The sequence below is a fragment of the Hippocampus zosterae genome, chromosome 14 (genome assembly GCF_025434085.1).
Source record: "Hippocampus zosterae strain Florida chromosome 14, ASM2543408v3, whole genome shotgun sequence".
Lineage (NCBI taxonomy): Eukaryota > Metazoa > Chordata > Actinopteri > Syngnathiformes > Syngnathidae > Hippocampus > Hippocampus zosterae.
The window spans coordinates 19,088,301-19,108,880 of NC_067464.1; the positions used below are offsets into that span (position 1 = coordinate 19,088,301).

Genomic DNA, 20,580 nt, shown 5'->3' on the forward strand with positions numbered 1-20,580 from the left:
ATAACCTGCTCTGCCAAAACATTCAGAAGTTTTTCGAAATTCGAGAAAGCAACTATGAATTAAGAGGTACCAACTTATTCAAAAAACTTAAAACAAGAACAAAAATCAAGCAAAGAAGTGTATCTAGCAAAGGTGTTAATCTGTGGAATAATCTCGAAACGGACCTAAAAATGAGTAAATCGCTTGCTGAGTTCAAAAACAAATTCAAAAAAATAGTACAAACAACCTACATAAATCAGAGTTAAAATGATAAATTCTAAACATTAAATATAATGATAAATCAGAACTAAGTTGATAAATAAAGAAAGGTATTGAAATATCCATTATGAATACAAGAGAAAATTGACACAAGAGTGCCAGGGTGAGGATGTATATAATCTCGATACAAACCAAAAGTTGTAAAAATATCACGGTTAAGGGTAAAGTATGAGCCTTAATGGAGACTTCTTCTTACTTTTTCTTTTCTGATTGATATAAAAATGATTTAGTAGATATAAACACATAACGGGGTAATAATAATAATAATAAATTTTATTTATAAGCGCCTTTCAAGACACCCAAGGACACTTTACAATAGGACTAGATACGTTTTTTACTTCATCCTACTCCCTTGAACATAATAACTGTGTTGAATGAAGACTGATTTCTTTCTTTTTACTTTTTTATCTACCTTATTTTCTGTCAAATTATTACTGTATATGTTTTATGTTCAATAAACAAACAAACAAACAAATACAGTATTTCAACTGTAAACCATATTTTTTGCATTTTTTGCTAGCAAGTAGCTAGCAACGACAAGTAAACACTGGGATCATCCAGCTGGGATGGCCTATTTTTCACTCAAAGGCTCTATCAGGAAAATAATATGAGCTTGCATTTTCAGCGGAGGACCGGACACAATTTAGCCATTCAACATTGTTAGACATACATTGTAAATAATATCCAAAAATTGCATTCAAATGGCAACAAAATGTATTGGATTGGATTGGATTAAACTTTATTGTCAAATGTACTGAATGTGAAACATACCGTATCGCACAGATGAAATTTTCAAAGTTTTCAGATATTTAATGAAAATAAGTTTTTCGCCACCTGCAGAAAAGGAGCTGACACCACTAAATAAACCCTTTATTTTTATGGACTTCGTGTCGTTCTTCATGCTACATCCTGAGGGAGCTACATATGGATCAGTATTCTGATTTCTTAGAGGTAGTATTTTAAATGTTCTGAAAAGGGCTTTTTCCAGCGGCAGCGGTTGTGATGGCTCGATATAAATAAAGCTGCATTGTATTGTATTCCCTTTAGCATAGCGCCATCTAGTGGATGCATAACAACCACAACCAGGACTCTATATAAATAAAGCTGAATTGTATTGTATTCACTTTGGCGTAGCTCCATCTAGAGGATCCATAAAGCAACTGCAGCCACGATTGTAGCTTCTATTCTATGTGCCTTATAATGCAGTGCAGCCTATATCTGAAAACTGTTCTAAAACAGGACATTCATTGAAGCTACGCCTTATACTCCGGAGCGCCTTAGAGTAGAAAATACTGTACTTTTAATGCTGAAATAATTTTTACATAGACCTCTTATATAGGTGCCAATGTTCTGCCCAATCATGTGTCCCTCTAACGGTGGGAAAGGACAGCAGTGGTTAAACATGAAAGAAAGAACTTGGTTAAGTCTTGACAAGTTACACTTTGTCATATTTAGTCGAGTGATCCAACATTGGTTATGTTGTTTGCATTTTTATGTCGGAGGAAAAAAAACAATGATCCTAGGAGCTAAGTTGTCTGGGGCTTTGTGCCCCTGGCAGGGTCACCCATGGCAAACAGGTCCTAGGTGAGGGACCAGACAAAGCATGAATCATAAACCCCTTATGATAATTAAAATCAATGGCACTCAGTTTCCCTTGCCCGGACGCGGGTCACCGGGGCCCCCCTCTGGAGCCAGGCCTGGAGGTGGGGCTCGTTGGCAAGCGCCTGGTGGCCGGGCCTACACCCATGGGGCCTGGCCGGGCTCAGTCCGAAGAGGCAACGTGGGTCCCCCTTCTTATGGTCTCACCACCCGTGGGAGGGGTCAAAGGGGTCTGGTGCAATGCGAGCTGGGCGGCAGCCAAAGGCGGGGGCCCTGGCGGTCCGATCCTCGGCTGCAGAAACTAGCTCTTGGGACATGGAATGTCACCTCTCTGGCAGGGAAGGAGCCCGAGCTGGTGTGTGAGGCAGAGAAGTTCCGACTGGATATAGTCGGACTTGCCTCCACACACAGCCTGGGTTCAGGTACCAATTCTCTCGAGAGGCGTTGGACTCTCTTCCACTCTGGAGTTGCTCACGGTGAGAGGTGCAGAGCAGGTGTGGGCATGCTCATTGCCCTCCGGCTCAGTGCCTGTACATTGGGGTTCACACCGGTAGACGAGAGGGTTGCCTCCCTCCGCCTTTGGGTAGGGGTACGGGTCATGACTGTTGTTTGTGCATATGCACCAAACAGCAGCTCAGCACACCCACACTTTTTGGAGTCCTTGGAGGGTGTGCTGGAGAGTACTCCTGCTGGGGACTCCCTTGTTCTGCTGGGGGACTTCAATACTCACGTGGGCAATGACAGTGAGACCTGGAGGGGCGTGATTGGGAGGAACGGCCCCCCCGATCAGAACTCGCGTGGTGTTTTGTTATTGGACTTCTGTGCTCGCCACGGACTGTCCATAACGAACACCTTGTTCAAACATAAGGGAGTCCATATGTGCACTTGGCACCAGGACACCCTAGGCCGTAGTTCGATGATCGACTTTGTGGTTGTATCATCGGATTTGCGGCTGCATGTTTTGGACACTCGGGTGAAGAGAAGGGCGGAGCTGTCAACTGATCACCATGTGGTGGTGAGTAGGCTCCGATGGTGGGGCAAGATGTCGGTTCGTCCTGGCAGACCCAAACGTATTGTGAGGATTTGTTGGGAGCGTCTGGCGGAATCCCCTGTCAGAAGGAGTTTCAACCCCCACCTCCAACAGAGCTTTTCCCATGTTCCGGGGGAGGTGGGGGACATTGATTCAGTCAATTAGAGAGTACTTCGAAGACCTCCTCAACTCCACCAACACGTCTTCCTTGGGGGAAGCAGAATCTGGGGACCCTGAGGTGGGCTCTCCTATCTCTGTGGTTGAAGTCACCGATGTGGTTAAAAAGCTCCTCGATGGCAAGGTCCCAGGGGTGGATGAGATCCGCCGGAGTTTCAGGGGTGCTGGAGAGGAGGGTCCGTCAGGAAGTCGAGCCTCAGATTGAGGAGGACCAGTGTGGTTTTCATCCCGGCCGTGGAACAGTGGACCAGCTCTACACCCTTAGCAGGGTCCTCGAGGGTATGTGGGAATTCGCCCAACCAGTCTACATGTGTTTTGTGGACTTGGAGAAGGCGTTTGACCGTGTCCCTCGGGGAGTTCTGTGGGGGGTGCTTCGTGGGTATGGGGTACCGAACCACCGGATACGGGCTGTTCGGTCACTATACAACTCTCAATGTCAGAGTTTGGTTCGCATTGCCGGCAGTAAGTTGGAATCGTTTCCAGTGAGGGAAGGACTCCGCCGAGGCTGCCCCAAGATAGATCTTGTCCCAAGTGGGGGAGTTTAAGTATCTAGGGTCTTGTTCACGAGTGAGGGCAGGATTGAGCGAGAGATTGACATGCGGATCGGTGCAGCGTCTGCTGTGATGCGGACGTTGTATCGGTCTGTCGTGTTGAAGAAGGAGCTGAGCCAAAGGGCGAAGCTCTCAATTTACCGGTCGATCTATGTTCCAACCCTCATCTATGGTCACGAGCTATGGGTCGTGACCGAAAGAACGAGATCCCGGATACAAGCGGCCAAAATTAGTTTTCTCCGCAGGGTGTCTGGGCTCTCCCTTAGAGATAAGGTGAGAAGCTCGGTCATCCGGGAGGGGCTCAGAGTCCGGCCGCTTCTCCTCCACATCGAGAGGAGCCAGATGAGATGGCTTGGGCATCCGATTCGGATCCCTCCTGAACGCCTCCGTGGTGAGGTGTTCCGGGCATGTCCCACCGGGAGGAGACCCCGAGGAAGACCCAGGACACACTGGAGAGACTATGTCACCCAGTTGGCCTGGGAATGCCTCGGGATCCCCCGGGGAGAGCTGGAAGAAGTAGCTAGGGAGAGCGAAGTCTGGGCTTCCCTGCTAAAGCTGTTGCCCCCGGATAAGCGGTAGAAGATGGATGGATGGATGGATGGATGGAGGAAAAAAAAGGCCAAAATCACTTTTATTTGTTAAGCAATTAAGGAAGGGTATTTTTCTTTTAGCTAACTTGTTCACACATCTGGGTGAGTGTTTTATTACAATACCTGTATCCAAAAAAACAAAAAAAACAAAAACAAACCCAAGGCATGGTCTAAAAATTGCGCTTTTTCTCGTTTTCCAAAAATGTTGAAATTTTACTTTGGCATTTCTGCTCTTTGGCTGGCAAGATGTCTAATCTTTACATTCTTTGAAACTGTGCAGAATTTGGAAATGCATTGTATATACAAACATTTTATATTATGATTCTGGCAATTTGGAGGGACTGGTGCGCCAGAATACATAATTGCATCTTTAAAATTCAAAATTTCTCACAAATGTGTTTGTATGGCTAAGTGTTAATTACTGCTTAAATCCATAGTTTGATATCATAGGTAGAAGCGAGTTGTGACGTAAGGGCAACAAACAAACTGTCCGTACTGGTATTCTGACCGAAAAATTTTGAATCAATCACACTGTGAGACACAAAGCCACACAATGGTCACATCTGTTCTCCAAGAATAAATTCTGATTGCATTCTTCTTTATTTATTTATTTTTTTGTGCAAATTCTTGTTAATGAATGCTGTCAATTTAAAAGCATTTGTGCATTGCGTGTCATTAGAGCACACAGTGGTTGTGTACAATTTGAACACAGCACCTCTGCTAAAGAACACATCAAAGGAGTTGTTTATCAAAAAGCTTTTAGTCTGTTGGGGCTCCAATAAATGTGGCTGTCTGTCTGTCTCTCGGCCGGTGTGTAAGTGTGTGCGACAGCAACAGATTTTTACGTGCATCCCACAACGTACGTATGTGTGTTTGCTGATAAATCTTTTTACGCCAAGGCCCCAGTCAGCACATGAAAAATGGACAACAAAATTGAAACATTTTTCTGTTATGTGTGCTTTGTGACGCTTCAAGATTTCTAACCTGATAAAGGCCATGATCGAGTAGGATGATCTCGGTCTTCTTGCTTTTTTGACACTTTCGAACCAACACATTGCCAGGGTGGGGGTCACAGTGAACAAAGCCGTGGATGAAAATCATTTCACTGTACATTTTGCCCAGGTTTTCTGAAATCTGTTGAAAAACACAAAAGAAAAGTTTTTGCAGAACAAAATTGAAAGACCTTTCGATGCATCCCAAAAACAACCCCAAACAAACACAATTGCAAGCACAATCTGCTGTTCCCACAGCTTGTTGCACCCACTTTGTTTTTCCTGCCTTTTGAATGTTAAAATACGATAAGTTAGGCGGGCCCACCGAAGGGCCCTCCATCATGTGTCAAAACAAATTGATGATTTACGTCGTCAGCTAAGTATATGTGTGAAGATATTATCCATATTTTAAAAGATGAGTTTCTTGAGATTTAAATTGTTAAATTTGATCCGGAGCTTAGGGAGACTTACCGTATTTTCACGACTATTCGACGCACCGTACCAATGGCCGCAGTCTCATTAATGGGTGACATTTCTGTATTTTACACATATACAGGACGCACCGCACGAATAGGCGCAGTTTTAAAGTGGTAAAACATACGCTTAAACATACGGCATGCATGCATGCTAACACGTTCGCTAACACGTTAGCTTGAAGCACACACTGAAGCTCGAAGCTAAAACACGTTTTTAAAAAGGCAACGAAAGCAGAACTGAGTTCGGGTGTATTTTATTTACAAGGTACTCACGTTTTTTGCTCAAGCATCACTCAGAAAGCCATCAAAGTCGTCATCTTCTGTCTCCGAATTAAACAATTGTGCAAGTATCGGTAATCCATCCAAACCGCCGGGTTCCCCCTCGTTGTCAGAGTCACTCTCGTCGTCATGTGGCTCCACGGAAATGATGCCGGCTTTGCCAAAAGCTCGAACAACTGTACTAGGAGCAACGTTCGTCCAAGCAGCTACAATCCATTCACAGATCTTGGCGTAACTAGCCCGGCGCTGCCTCCCACTCTTCGTGAAGCTGTGTTCGCCATCGATCATCCATTTTTCCCATGCCGCTCGCAACTTCACCTTGAACGCCCGGTTGATGCCGATGTCCAGCGGTTGGAGTTCTTTCGTCAAGCCTCCGGGAATGACGGCAAGCTCGGAGTTCATTTGCTTGACTTTGTCTTTCACCGCTGGTGTGAGATGGGCACGCATGGAGTCGCAAATCAAGAGTGACGGCGAGGCATGGAAAAAGCCATCCGGTCTCTTAACATACACCTCACTTAGCCACTCTCTCATTTTCTCCTCGTCCATCCAGCCCTTTTGGTTTGCTTTCACGATGACGCCGGCTGGAAACTTTTCTTTCGGCAGCGTCTTTCGCTTGAAAATCACCATAGGTGGCAGTTTATGTCCGTTAGCATGACAAGCAAGAACGACAGTGAAAGCTGACTTCTGGTGCCCCGTTGTGCGTATCGCAACCGTGCTGGTCCCCTTCTTCTCCACAGTGTGGTTCACCGGGATGTCGAAAGTCAGCGGGACCTCGTCCATGTTGGTAATGTGGTTAGGCTGGATGCGTTTGTCGACAATCTTTTTACTGCAGTAGGTGCGGAAAACGGCCAGCTTTTCTTTGTAGTCCGCTGGAAGTTGCTGAGCCACGGTCGTCTTCACTCTCATAGATAGATGGCGCCGTTTCATAAAGCGAAAGCACCAAGACGGACCTCCTTGAAAATGTTCAATTTTTAATTCTTCGGCTAACGTTTTCGCCCTTAGTCGAATGGTGACCGTGGAGACGCTTCTGCCGGCTGCTCTTTGATCAAGAATCCACCGCTCCAGTTGGTCTTCCAACTCTGGCCACCTCGCCTTATTTCCACGGAAACTGCGCTTGGTCTTTTTGACTTGGCGAAGCTCGTTCTCCTGCTTCCTCCATTTGCGAACCATGGATTCGTTGATATTAAATTCTCTGGCGGCTGCTCGATTCCCGTGTTTCACTGCATAACCGATGGCTTGGAGCTTGAATTGCGCTTCGTAGGCGTGTCTCTTTGTGGAACTCATTTTCGGGGGTTCTTGAAAACCAAAACCGAAGTTGTTTTGCAATAATGCACACACTTACATTTTATACATGTGCTGGTACCTGCTAGAGGCGTGCCTTACACGCCCACCCTTCACTCATTGCCGGACCCACCCCCTGCGTGCCTGTCCTCCCTCACGTCCACCTCTCTTCATATATGTAAATTATGGAGAGAGAGATATGTAAATATAAGTGCGCGGACGCACTTCACTGATTGGCCGACCGATTCCCCGCACTTCACTGATTGGCCGACCTCACTTCCGCCTTTTCTCTATATAAACAGCATGTCGGGTCTCAGCCAGATTTTGGAACTCGGCTCATAGAAAAGACGCATCGCATTATAAGGCGTCCTGTCCATTTTGGAGAAAATTTTAGACTTTTAATAGCGCCTTATAGTCGTGAAAATACGGTAATCTTTGATCCTGTAGTGTTTTCAAGTCCTAATCAACATTCTAAATCCATTTTCAAGGCAGATATTGTGAAAAGAAATTAGACGAACATAAGATTTGCCCTTTTCTTCTGTTTTCAAACATCCATAGTTCGGTGACAGGAGCACTTACACAAATTCTTACTGTATGGGAGAAATATCCATAATGTGACATTTTTAATACCGTATTTTCACGACTATTCGACGCATCGTACTAATGGCCGCAGTCTCATTAATGGGTGACATTTCTGTATTTTACACATACACAGGACGCATCATACTAATGGCCGCAGTTTTACAGTGGTAAAACATACGCCAGCTTAAACATACGGCATGCATGCGCGGACTCTATCACGTTAGCTTGAAGCATACGGTAGCATGCCAAGATATACAGATAAGCTAAAAACACGTTTTTAAAAAGGCAACGAAAGCAGAACTGAGTTCGGGTGTATTTTATTTAGCCATCTCCCGTGTGAAGCTTTCCCACATTTGAAAGTAAAGAACAGAGCGAAACATGGTGGCAGCGCGTGTGTGTAGAAAGAATTGAACAATTGTGCAAGTACCGTAATCCATCAAAAACGCTGCGTTCCCTCTCGTTGTTGCGTATTGTGGCGTAACTCGCCAAGCGCTGCCTCTCACTCTTTGTAAAGTTGTGTTTGCCACCGATCATCCATTGTTCCCATGCCGTTTGCAACTTTACTTTGAACGCCCGGTTGATGCCAATGTCCAGCGGTTGGAGTTCTTTAGTCAAGCCTCCGGGAATAACGGCAAGCTCAGAGTTCCTTTGCTTGACTTTTTTTTTCACCGCTGCTGTGAGATGGGCACGCATGCCAAAAGCATAACCGGTGGCTTTAAGTTTGAACTGAGCTTCGTAGGCGTGTCTTTTTGTCGAATTTATTTTCAGGGGTTCTTAGAAACCAAAACCGGAGTTGTTTTGCAACAATGCACATTGCCACACTCTATACAAGTGTTGGTACTGGCTTGAGGCGTCCACTTACACGCCCACCCTTCACCATTGGCGGACTAGCTTGTCTGTCCTCTCTCTCCCTCTCTCTGTCTCTCTCCCTCTCCATATATGTATATATACACGCCAACCCTTCCCTGATTGGCCGACTTCTCTCCTGCATGCCTGGCCACAGTCACTTCCGCCTTTTCTCTATAAACAGCGTGTCGGCTGTCAGTCAGATTTTGGAACTCAGCGCATATAAAGGACGCTCCGCACCATAAGGCGTCCTGTCCATTTTGGAGAAAATTTAAGACTTTTAATGGCGCCTTATAGTCGTGAAAATACGGTATTTAAAAAAGTGTCCAAAACTATGCTGAGACTCCAAATAGTTCAAGAAGAGCTAAAATTTGACTTTGGGGGCACCTTTCCACAGGCGTTTTCGGCAAAGTTGCCCACGGTTTAAGGAGTTAAACATTGAAGATTTTTCCTAAACAGGGCAGCATATGGTTAGCACATCTGCCTCACAGTCAAAGGTCTTTGGTTTGAATCCCAGTTCTGACTTTTCTGTGTGAAGTTGGCAGTCTCCCCTGCTTGTGTGAATTGTCTGTGCAAATGATGGTGCCCCACACATTCTTAACCAAGCATGCTTGGATACACTCATTACAAATGTAAGTGGATGTGTAAATTGTCTGTCTGTACAATGCATGCCCTTAAGTGACTAACAGGGTGTCCATAGTTGAACGCTGCGCTCATCCAAAATAGTCTGAAAATCCAGCTCACCTAATCTCTAATAGGATGAAGAAAATAGATGGATGGACTTTTGCAGTCACGACAATAGCGTAAACATTTTAGTAGATTTCATCTCAATTGTTTGCTTTCACTTTAAATTTGTTATTGACAGCACGTACGGCCATTTCACATTCGAGACTTGAACGAGCACCGTATACAATGTACAAATTAACATTAAAATCAATGACAACAGTCCTGCACTCCTGTACAAACATCCAGCCTGTTATGTTAGCGTGGGGATCGGCAACCTGCGGCTCTGGAGCCGCATGCGGCTCTTTTGCGCCACACGAGTGGTTCCCTAGGGCTTTTCTAAAAATGTTTGAAAATGGAAGAATATGGGGCAGGGAAATATATTTTTTCTTTTAATATGGTTTCTGTAGGAAGACAAACATGACACAAATATTCTTAACGTTTTCCAGTGCTGGAAAAACGTGTTGAACAAATATTACATTTCAGTCAACGAGGATTAGCATCTTAGTTTGTGACACACGTTTAGCAGGACGGGATGCACGTGGCTGTTGTAAAAAGAACCCCTAAAAAGTCGTTCATGTACAATTCACCCAGGGTCCTGGCAAAGAATGGGAATGTGGAGGGCTGAGAGAAGCATTTTTAAACGGTACACACCATCTATGATAGTTACCACGCTGCAAAAGTGCGTCCCATGCCTCATTTATCTTAGGGGCCGTTGTGGCTGTTGCTCATTATGGCACGCGTGTTGTCACGGGTCGATCTCGGGAGGCTGGTTGATCGGAAAGTAGATATTCCGTTAAAAAAGGTTGGGCACCCCTGCACTACGGGGGAAAAAAACATTTTAACATGAAGGCCCATTGTGTATTTGTAGCAAATTTAGCCATTTTGATAGGAGGCTAATTTAGCTCGTATAGATACAGTACATACAGTGTAGTGAAGTGTTGCCTTCATTATAAGGCTTTAAATTTTTTGCGGTTTCAGACATTTTTTTTCTTTTATTTTTTTAGTCCAATATGTCTATATCTTTCAACATTTTGGGTTGGAGACCGCCGTGTTAGAGTAACTCAGTAATTAGTTTCACTAGATTTATATCTGCTCTTGAAAAATCGGCCAAACTAACTCTTCCAGCATTCTCAGTCTCACGGTGATCTGTGTCACTGCTTGTGTTACCTCATTGACATTGATGCCATGCGCCTTCATGTACTCCCTGTCATTGACTTGCCCTCCGTCAGCAAATTCCATGGTCAGAACCCTCTTTGTGGACAAGTCCCAGTGGATTAAAGGAACCTAAAAAGAACAGCAAAGAAGCTTGACGTCCATCTCACAGTTATGAGGTTTGTAGTTTGAACTAGGGCTTCGGCTTTCCTGCAGAGAGTTTGCATGTTTTCTCCATGCTTGCGTGGGGTTTCTTCGGATACTCCGGCTTTGTCCCACTTTTCAAAAACATGTCTTTTACCGAAGACTCAAAATTACCCAAAAGTGTGAATGTGAGTGTGAATTAGTATTTGTTTCTATGTAGTTCATGGTTTCATCCTCCTTTCGCCCAAAGGCAGCTGCGGTAGGATCCATCTCACGTGTCCCTACTGAGTGTAAGAGGTACAGAAATTGGATGGATGTAATAAATAATTGAAATCACAGCACCATATGTGTGTTCTTCGTCTGCCAATTTATTTTTCAGCAGAACGTTTTCCTGTAAGAGCATGTCACTTGCTCCAAGCATTTTTCAATTCAAATTCTTAACAAGGTATCATGACACTTTCTTTACTTTAAGTTCTTTGCGGCCCCACTAGCATTCTACTGTATTTCTGCTCTGAAAATCTAACCATAGAACTGGTCAGGTGGACTCTTTACACCATTGTCAACATTCTCTTAACGAGAAGAGCAGGCAGAAGGGAGCCGTCTTGCCTCTCAAGAACATTGCTGCTCAGTACACTCACGATTCCTGGAAGAAGTGGAAAATTTCACATTGGATTTTAAGGGGCGCTGTGAGCTTTTAAGTGTGCCATTTAGTGTGCAAAATACGGTAGTTACTATTGTAGATGTGAGAACTAGAGTTCCATCAGTAACCTTTAATATCACAGCATAATAGTTTTGATAATATTTGAAAAAATACTGGTATCGCGGACGTAATGACAAATCAGTAAATGATCTCAAACAGACACGATACACTGAAATTAAATAATAATGGATAGGGAATAGTTTTTCGTTAGTTATTTCTGTGCACTCAATCAGATTATAAATTTGTGTGTGTGTGTGGGGGGGGGTGGGGGGATGAACACAAGTACTGCATGTTGAAGACATTTAACATTATTAGACACTATTAAAAAATACCGGTAAAATATTAAGTACAATGGTCTTACATTCAAACACACCTTTCCAGTTTGCAATCATCTATTCCCGTAAAGAGAACATGGTTACATACCAGATAAGTATTAAAAATAATCCCATAGCCATGATCCATAAATGAGAAAAAGGAAAATCAAATGTGTTTACCTTGAGAAAGGTCAAGTGGGCCAGCTTGTTTGATACAATTTCTGAATTGTGTCCTTCATTAAGGAAGTTCAGCTCCAGCGGCATGTTTTTCTTCGCCTCTTCTACCAACCACATAAAGGCAAAGTCAGGGAAAAGCCAATGGACTCCTCTTACCAACATCTTAAAAGTAGAGCAGAACTAAAATCAGTATACATTACTGGGAAAACAAGGGTAGTTAGTAGATGTTTTTGTCCTGATATTAACTAGCATAATTTAGCATAATGCTGAGGAACTGTGAACTCATTATGTAAAATGATTACATAAGAAATGTTTTAAAATGAAAGCTTATTGATTTTTACAGTGCAAAATCATAGTCTCTCAAAGCATTTGTCAATAATAAATACACAAACATAGATACACGTGCAGTGCTATAAAATAGTATTTGCCCCCTTTCTGATTTCTGTGTTCTTTGCATATTAATCACATAGAAAGGTTTCAGAATCAGAATCAGAATCATCTTTATTGGCCAAGTATGTGGAACACACAAGGAATTTGTCTCCGGTATAACACGCTGCACTAGTATCATCGTAAACAACAAAATCATTGAACCATCTTAGAGTATACCAGTAGTTTTGTAGTACCATTTTGTGGTGCAAGAAGAGTGACTACGTCAGTGACTGTTTAAGGAGTTAATGGCTAGAGGGAAGAAGCTGTTTAAGTGTCTACTGGATTTGGTGCGCATGGATCTGTAGCGTCTGCCTGAGGGGAGTGGCTGAAAAAGGTGGTGGGCAGGGTGCGGGGGATCCAGGAGGATTTTCCGTGCCCTTGTCTTGATTCTTGCAGTGTGCAAGTCCTCAAGAGTGGGTAGGGCGGTGCCAACGATTTTTTTCTGCCGTCCTAACTGTCCGTTGAAGTCGGATTTTGTCCTTTTTTGTGGCGGCCCCAAACCAAACCGTGATGGAAGAACACAGGATTGATTCGATGACTGCCGTGTAGAACTGTCGTAGCACCTCCTGTGGCAGGCCATGCTTCCTCAGCAGCCTCAGGAAGTACATACAAAAGCACTTGTATGTACCTTTTCAGGATGGAAATGGTGTTGACTTCCCACTTCATGTCCTGGGAGACTGTGATTCCCAGGAACTTGAAGGTCTCGACGATTGACACAGGGCAGTTGGATAGTGTGAGGGGCAACTGAGGAGAAGAATGTTTCCTGAAGTCCACGATCATCTCTACAGTCTTGAGCGTGTTCAGCCCGAGGTTGTGTCGGCCGCACCAGAGCTCCAGCTGCTCCACTTGTTGCCGGTACGCAGACTCGTCGCCGTCTTTGATGAGACCGATGACCGTAGTGTCGTCTGCGAACTTTATGAGTTTGACAGCTGGATCTGTTGAGGTGCAATCGTTTGTGTAGAGAGAGAAGAGCAGTGGCGAGAGGACACATCCCTGTGGGGCTCCAGTGCTGGTGGTGCGTATTGATGATGTTGTTGCTCCCAGTCTCACCTGTTGTGTCCGTCCCGTCAGGAAGCTGAGGATCCACTGGCAGATCGCAGGGGACACACCGAGGTGGAGTAGTTTGGGTGTGAGGAGTTCCGGGATGATGGTGTTGAACGCAGAGCTGAAATCCACAAACAGACTCCTTGCGCAGGTCCCTGTGCTGTCGAGGTGCTTGAGGATGTAGTGCAGACCTATGTTGACTGCGTCTTCCACAGACCTGTTTGCCCGGTAGCAGGGGTCCAGTGACGTTCTTTAGGTGGTTCAGCACAAGGCGTTCAAAGGACTTCATGACCACAGACGTCAGGGCGACAGGCCTATAGTCGTTCAGTTCCGATGTTGCCGATTTCTTGGGAACTGGGATGATGGTAGACTGTTTGAAGCAGGATGGGACCTCACACAGCTCCAGGGATCTGTTGAAGATCTGTGTGAAGACCGGAGCCAGCTGGTCAGCGCAGACTTTCAGGCAGGAGGGGGACACTGTGTCGGGCCCCGGAGCTTTCTTGATCTTTTGCTGCTTGAAGAGCCGTCTCACGTCCTGTTCGTGGATCTGTAGTGGAGAAAAAGAGGGTGGGGGGGTAGGTAGAGTGGTTTCTGGTAGAGGTGGGTGTGAGTGGGAAATGGGGGTGTCCTTTTCAAATCGGCAGAAAAACATGTTTAGTTCATTAGCAAGACCCTTATTGTTCACTGTTTGGGGGGATGGCATTCTATAGTTAGTGATTGCTTTCAGGCCATTCCATACAGATGCAGAGTCGTTAGCAGAGAACTGTTTTTTCAGCCTCTCTGCATGCTTCTCTTTGCAATGTTAATTTCCTTGGTCAATTGGTTTCGGGCATGTTTGTACAGTGCCCGATCTCCACTTCTAAATGCGGCCTCTTTCTCTTTCCTGAGTTGCCCGAGTTTGGGAGTAAACCATGGCTTGTTATTGTTGAAGGAACGGAAGGACTTCGTTGGTACACACATGTCCTCACAGAAACTGATGTATGATGTTACAGTGTCTGTGCCCGTTGAAGTTTCAAAGACGCCCCAATCAGTGCAGTCTAAGCATTCTTGTAGCGCTAGCTTTGCTTCATCTGTCCATTTTTTCACAGTCTTAACAACCGGTTTAACACATTTGAGTTTCTGTCTGTATGTAGGTATTAAGTGGATTAAATTGTGGGCAGAAAGACCCAATGCTGCACGGGCGACCGATCGATATGCATTTTTGATTGTTGTATAGCAGTGCTCTAGAATGTTGCCTTCTCTGGTGAAACAGTCGTTGTGCTGCTTATATCTGGGAAGTTCACGGTTAAGATGTGCTCTATTAAAATCGCCCAAAATGATCAGGGGTGACTCTGGGTATTTTAGTTCGAGTTTGTTTACTTGTTCGGCTAGCGTTTGTATCGCCGTGTTAGCGTTAGCTTGTGGCGCAATGTAAACACCGACTAGTAAAAAGGAGGTGAACTCACGTGGCGAGTAGAATGGCTTGCAGTTTAAAGACAGCGACTCCAGGTCCGGGCTGCAGTGTGCGTCAAGCTTCGTGACATCAGTGCACCATTCTTCGTTGATATAGAAGCAAATCCCACCACCTTTCGATTTCGGTTTCAGTTCATTGAACCAATTTTAATATCACAGAGAGACTACTCAAGAAAATACAAAATGCAGTTTCTAAATGCCAGTTTAATTTATTAAGGCACAAAGAAAAATCGAAAACCACCTGCCCCTATGTAAAAAAGTAATTGTCCCCCACACCATGTTGTTAAATCACAAAGTAACTGTGACTAATGACAGTTAAGCAGAGTTCAATGGCATAGGCAAAGCCCAAGCACCCCATTTGTTGAATCAAGAAACCACATGAATAAAATCTGTCAGACAAAGTGAAGTCGGCTACAAGATCTCAAGAAATAAACACATCATGCCACAATTCGACGAAATTTAAGAAAAAAAATTAAAATCATCAGTATAGCAAAGGATACAAAGCCATTTCCAAGACTCTGGGCTTCAGCAAAGGACTGTCAAAGCCATTATCCACAAATGGATAAAACTGGCAACAGTGGCAACCATTCCCAGGAGTGGTCACCAAGCTAAAATTACTTCAAGAGTGCAACGACTCATACAGGAGGTTGCAAAATAACCTTCAACAACTGTCGAAGAACTCCGGACCTTGCTGGCCTCAGTTCATGTCAGTTCAGGACTCTATCATAAGAAAGATACTGGTTCAAAAGTATCATTTATGGGAGACTTCCCAGGCGAAAACCACTGCTGTCCGAAAAGAACACAAAGGCTCGTGTCACATTTGCCAAAACACACCGTGATTATCCTCAAGACTTTTGGAAAAACCTTGTTTGGCGAGATGAGTCAAAAATAGAACTTTTGGAAAGGGGTAAAAATGGCACAGCATTTGGTAAAAAGAACATTATCCCAAAAGCGAAACACATTGGTGGCAGTGTGATGGTCTGTGGCAGCTTTGCTGAAGAACCACACCCTCAGTACAGTCTCTGCTGTGCCTTCTTCACAATGGTTTTTGTGTTTGTGATTCAAGTCAGGTTATCTGTAACTTGTACACCTAAGAAGCAAACCTCAGAAACCCTCTCCACAGAGTCCCCACAGATGAGCAGTGGGTGAATATCTGTCTTCTTCCTTCGATAGTCCAATTTGTTTTGGTTGTTTTCTGAGTATAGAGGGTGAACAGCAGAGGGCTCAGTCCACAGCCCTCTGGGGATTCGGTGCTCAGGCCCAATAGCCACGGAGAAGTGGGTGGCCTACTTTCACCCTGTGGGAGCACTCCATAAGGAACTCCAAAATCAATCAGATCAATTGAGACACTCCCGGGTATGACTGTTTATTTACCAATCAGTTGAAGGGAATGGTGTTTAATGTTGAGCTTAACTCCACAAAGAGCAGCCAGGTTTGGTTCCCTGACTGCTCCAGGTCGGACACAGCTGAGTAGAGCTCTCCACAGCCACAGCATCCTCAGTGGACCTGTAAGCTCGATAAGCAAACTTGCAGGGACAGGAACCGATGTGGCCCCGGACTAGTTTTTCAACATTTCATGGCTGTGTGTGTCAATGCCACTGGGCGATAGTCATTCAGTCCAGTGATGGTGTTTTTTTTTCGGGCCGATAATGGACTTCAGGCAGGGAGGAACAGTAGCCCAGTTTAGGGACCGGTTGAACAATGTGGTGAAGACCCCAGCCAGCTTTTCAGCAGTCACTCAGCATCTGTCTTGAAATGATGTCAGGACCTGTGGCCTTTCTTAGGTTTTCTGTCCTCAGTACATGCCTCACATGCTGCTCTTTCAATGTCAGTATGCAGCTGCTGTGGACTGGTAGGTGTAGGGTATGCGTCTCTGGTGGCTGCAGTTCAAAGTGAGCAAACAACGTGTTGAGCTTCTTTCCTAATGAGGCGCTCTGTGGTCCACTTGTCAGGCAGCTGAGTCTGTAGTTTGTGATGTGCTGGGCACCCTTCCAAACCTGACTGGAATCGTTGTTCTGGAGTCAGCCCTTGATCTTCCTCTTATAGGCAGCCATGGCCTCTATGGTGCCTTTCTTTAGGTTGGCTCTAGCAGCACTATACAGCAGCCCATCACTAGACCTGAAGGCGACCTTCCTCTCCCGGGGCAGGTTCTGCACCTCTTTAGACATCCAAGTCAAGTCAAGTCAAGTACAACTTTATTGTCAAATGTGCTGGATGTGCAGCATAGATGATTTTTCTTCCCTCTCAAGACAACATAAAACAGCGCCGCCATCAAAGGAAATGTTCCTGGGATTAGTGTTAGGATAAACCCTGATGTGCTTGTCCACGGAAATGAGGCAGAACCTAATGTATCATCCTGACACTCAACTGTGGAATGTCCTGTGGAAAACTGTGGAATGAGCATTCCTACGTAACTTTCCTGTTTTGTTGGCCTTTTCCCATCTTTTTGGAATATGTAGCAGGTTTCACCAAATTCCAAATGAGAGAAAATTTGACAAAACTAACAAATACATAAATAAATGAACAACATTTTTTATCAGTTTGAATATTAAAGAATGGCTTTGTAGCGTATTCAAATGAGTAGTTCCGAAAATAATTTGCAAATCATTGTATTTTGCTTTTCTTGACATTTTACTCATCATCTCGACTTCATTTCAATCTTCCTTTTTTTGTGCTATGTTCATGCAGCATTACAACTCACCTCCATCACCAATATGTCTTTGGAACTTTGTTGTTGGACTTTGGGGTGTTGGACCTTAACAGCCACCGTCCTCCCATCATGCAGCACTGCTTTATGGACCTGGGCTAAAGAGGCAGCTCCCTGAGGCGTCTCATCGAAGAAAGCAAACAACTCGGACAGCTGGAAGACAATAGTAGGGATGAAAAGAGAAAGAGTCACTGAGGGTATGATACCATGAACGTGAGGTGTACAGTCAGCGATTAACTAACGAGGAGGGCTGTTGACGTCATTTCCCGTTAAGTCAAGTAATTTTAATTGTATAGCCTTTACCAACGAGTCTTCACACCCACCTACTTGAGAAACTAGTGACCTGCTATGATTCAAACCCCCAATTATAGATTGAATTTTGGAGGAAAGAAGACACCGTAAATATAAAAACTCAGATCTGATAAAAAATATCCATAATATACTGTCATTTTATTGTGCCATTGTAAAAAAAAAAAAAAAAATACACTCCCTATGTGCCAGTATCCAAAAATCTAAGTACCCCAAAGTGGCCTGGTCTGTGAGTACCTTTAATTGCTCTCGCTGTTAGTTTCAATTTTGTTTTGTTTTGGAAAAAAAAAAAGAATGAACAAATGATCTACCTTTTCTGGGGAGATTTTAACTGACTTATTGGGTGAAATCACAATCAAAAAACAAATTCAAAATAAGGTTTGAGAGAAACAAACTATCATTCAACTTTGCGAAAAAATTGAGGACAAAGGTACAAAGAAAAATAAGGATAAATGGGGGAAGATTGAGAGGGCCTTTTCTAAACTTCTTGACCTCGCACACCAGCTCGGGCCCCTTCCCTGTCATAGAGGTGATTTGGGCATTGGACCGCTAGCCGGAGATCAGGCCGCCAAGATTTCTTTCTATGGCTGCCAGACAGCTCCCATTGCACCTGACCCCTATGGTCCCTCCCACAAATGGCGAGTCCATTGTCTTTTTGGGCTGAGTCCAGCCTGGCCCCATGGGTGCAGGCCTGGCAATCAGGCACTCGCATTCGTAACCAAAATTGTAACTCAATTACTTTTAGGAAGAAGAAATTTGGAACTACACTGTAACGAAATGCTTTTTGACTGGAGCATGCCCAACACTGGCCCAAGTGCATTGCCTGCTTTGCATGTTGTCCAAGACACCCCATCACAGATCCGGTCACAAAACAAAAATCCTTCCCTCACTGTGTGGAAATACTTGGCTTACTTGGAACCCTGATTATTTTTATCCTTTAAAATTAACTTTCGAGCAGACGAAACAATATGGAAACGGCTAATTTTGCCAGTTAGCACCTTCGTGTGCTCATGTGCAACTACCCTGTATGTCAATCAAGTGACAAATTTCACAATGACAGGAGGATGTCTTTTTTCCTTGTTTTTAACCCATTCACTGCATTGACAGGCAGCTACATCGATAGCATAAAGTAGGAGGGCTGATAGTGATCGACTTAATGCCATGCGATCGACCGGCACCACCCTTCGCAAGCTTCTGGTTGATTGCGAACGAGGCAATGGGCACCCCTATCATATGGGGTCTTTTGACACGTGCTTCGTTTGTTTCTGCACCGAGGAATTGCGCCCTGACAACTTAGCTCTCAGGATCATTGAGGGAGGGGTGAGGTTTGATACATACTTAACAATTATCTACTCAGATTTTTTTTGCTTGTTTTCAACTTGTTTGAGCACTCTGATCCATGATTTTTTGAGATATCCAGAACATTCAACATAAGTAATCATTCAGTGATTTCCCGAACAAAATAGGAACGTTCCGTAACAGATGACAACTCTGTATATATAAATGTCTATAAATGCGTCTTTTGTAGTACATGACAAATACTCTAGCTACAAATTTGATGACTCAACCTTTCAACATATTGATGAAGGAAAATCTAAAAAGATAATTTGATTTCTTTATTTTTCACTACTCAGTTCTCTTTCAACACAGTTCTTTGATAAACAGCTCCAGATACAACCCCGGGTCAAACTAAATTAAACCTTCACCTTGACAAAGTTTCTCTTTTCCAACTGCTGATTGATTTCCCCCCTGGAGTCAACCTTGAAAATAGGTCTCTTTCCAAAGCATCCCTATATCATGTTCTTTTCTTATACGTTCCTTACATATATGTGTGTATATATATATATATATATATATATATATATATATATATATATATATATATATATATATATATATATATATATATATATATACACACATTGTATATATACTGTATGTATACATGTTCTCCCCGGGCCTGCGTGGGTTTTCTCTGGGTACTCCAGTTTCCTCCCACATTGCAAAAACATGCAGGGCAGGCTGATTGAACACACTAAAATTGTGCCTAGGTGTGAGTGTGAGCATGGATGATTGTTCGTCTGTGTGTGCCCTGCGATACGAGATGCGAGACAGCTGGGATAGGCTTCAGCACCCCCCGCGACCCTTGTGAGGATAAGCGGATCGGAAAATGGATGGATGGATGTGTGTGTGTGTGTGTGTGTGTGTGTGTGTGTGTGTGTGTGTGTATTTACACACACACACATACATACATATATATGGGATGACATTGGCTAGTGATGAAAAAAGTGGAAAGGGGCGTGGCCTGGGTGGGGGCGTGGCCACTTACAAAAGTGGCACTAAACATGTTGAAGATGAAGTGTATTCAATTTACACACTATTTGAAACTTGAACAGAAAAAAAATCGCAACATTGTTCACTATTCTTTCAAGTGAAAATTTCTGCAATTTTTCTTATGCATTCCTGGTGAGCACCAATATGTAACTTCAAATTTGTTGCTCAAAATCAAAACTAAAAAAGGAAACACATTCCCTGACATATTTAAGATTTGTTCATTACTTGTATTCATAAAGTGTTATGTAAATGTGATAAAAAAGCTGTTGATTCTTACGTCATACAGTGATAGTGAAGTCCCACACTGTTTACTATATATGGGTTATTAATGTATTTTATTATATAAAGTGGATGTCTATTTACAGTATAAACAAAAATATACAGTTTCATGAGGTAGAATACTTTATTTTCTCTTCATTCCCCTCCATCTT

At 43.8% G+C, this 20,580-nt stretch overlaps 1 protein-coding gene across 2 annotated transcripts in view; it reads right to left on the reverse strand.

The window, feature by feature from the left end:
- adck1 (aarF domain containing kinase 1) overlaps nucleotides 1–20,580 on the reverse strand; it is a 79,185-nt gene that overhangs the window by 16,528 nt on the left and 42,077 nt on the right. For both annotated transcript variants that reach the window (XM_052085763.1, XM_052085762.1), the window contains 4 exons: nucleotides 17,501–17,659; nucleotides 11,878–12,036; nucleotides 10,555–10,671; nucleotides 5,190–5,339 (listed from right to left, as the gene is read on the reverse strand). In XM_052085763.1, coding sequence (XP_051941723.1) covers nucleotides 5,190–5,339; nucleotides 10,555–10,671; nucleotides 11,878–12,036; nucleotides 17,501–17,659 — 585 coding nt within the window. The remainder of the gene's footprint in view (nucleotides 1–5,189; nucleotides 5,340–10,554; nucleotides 10,672–11,877; nucleotides 12,037–17,500; nucleotides 17,660–20,580) is intronic.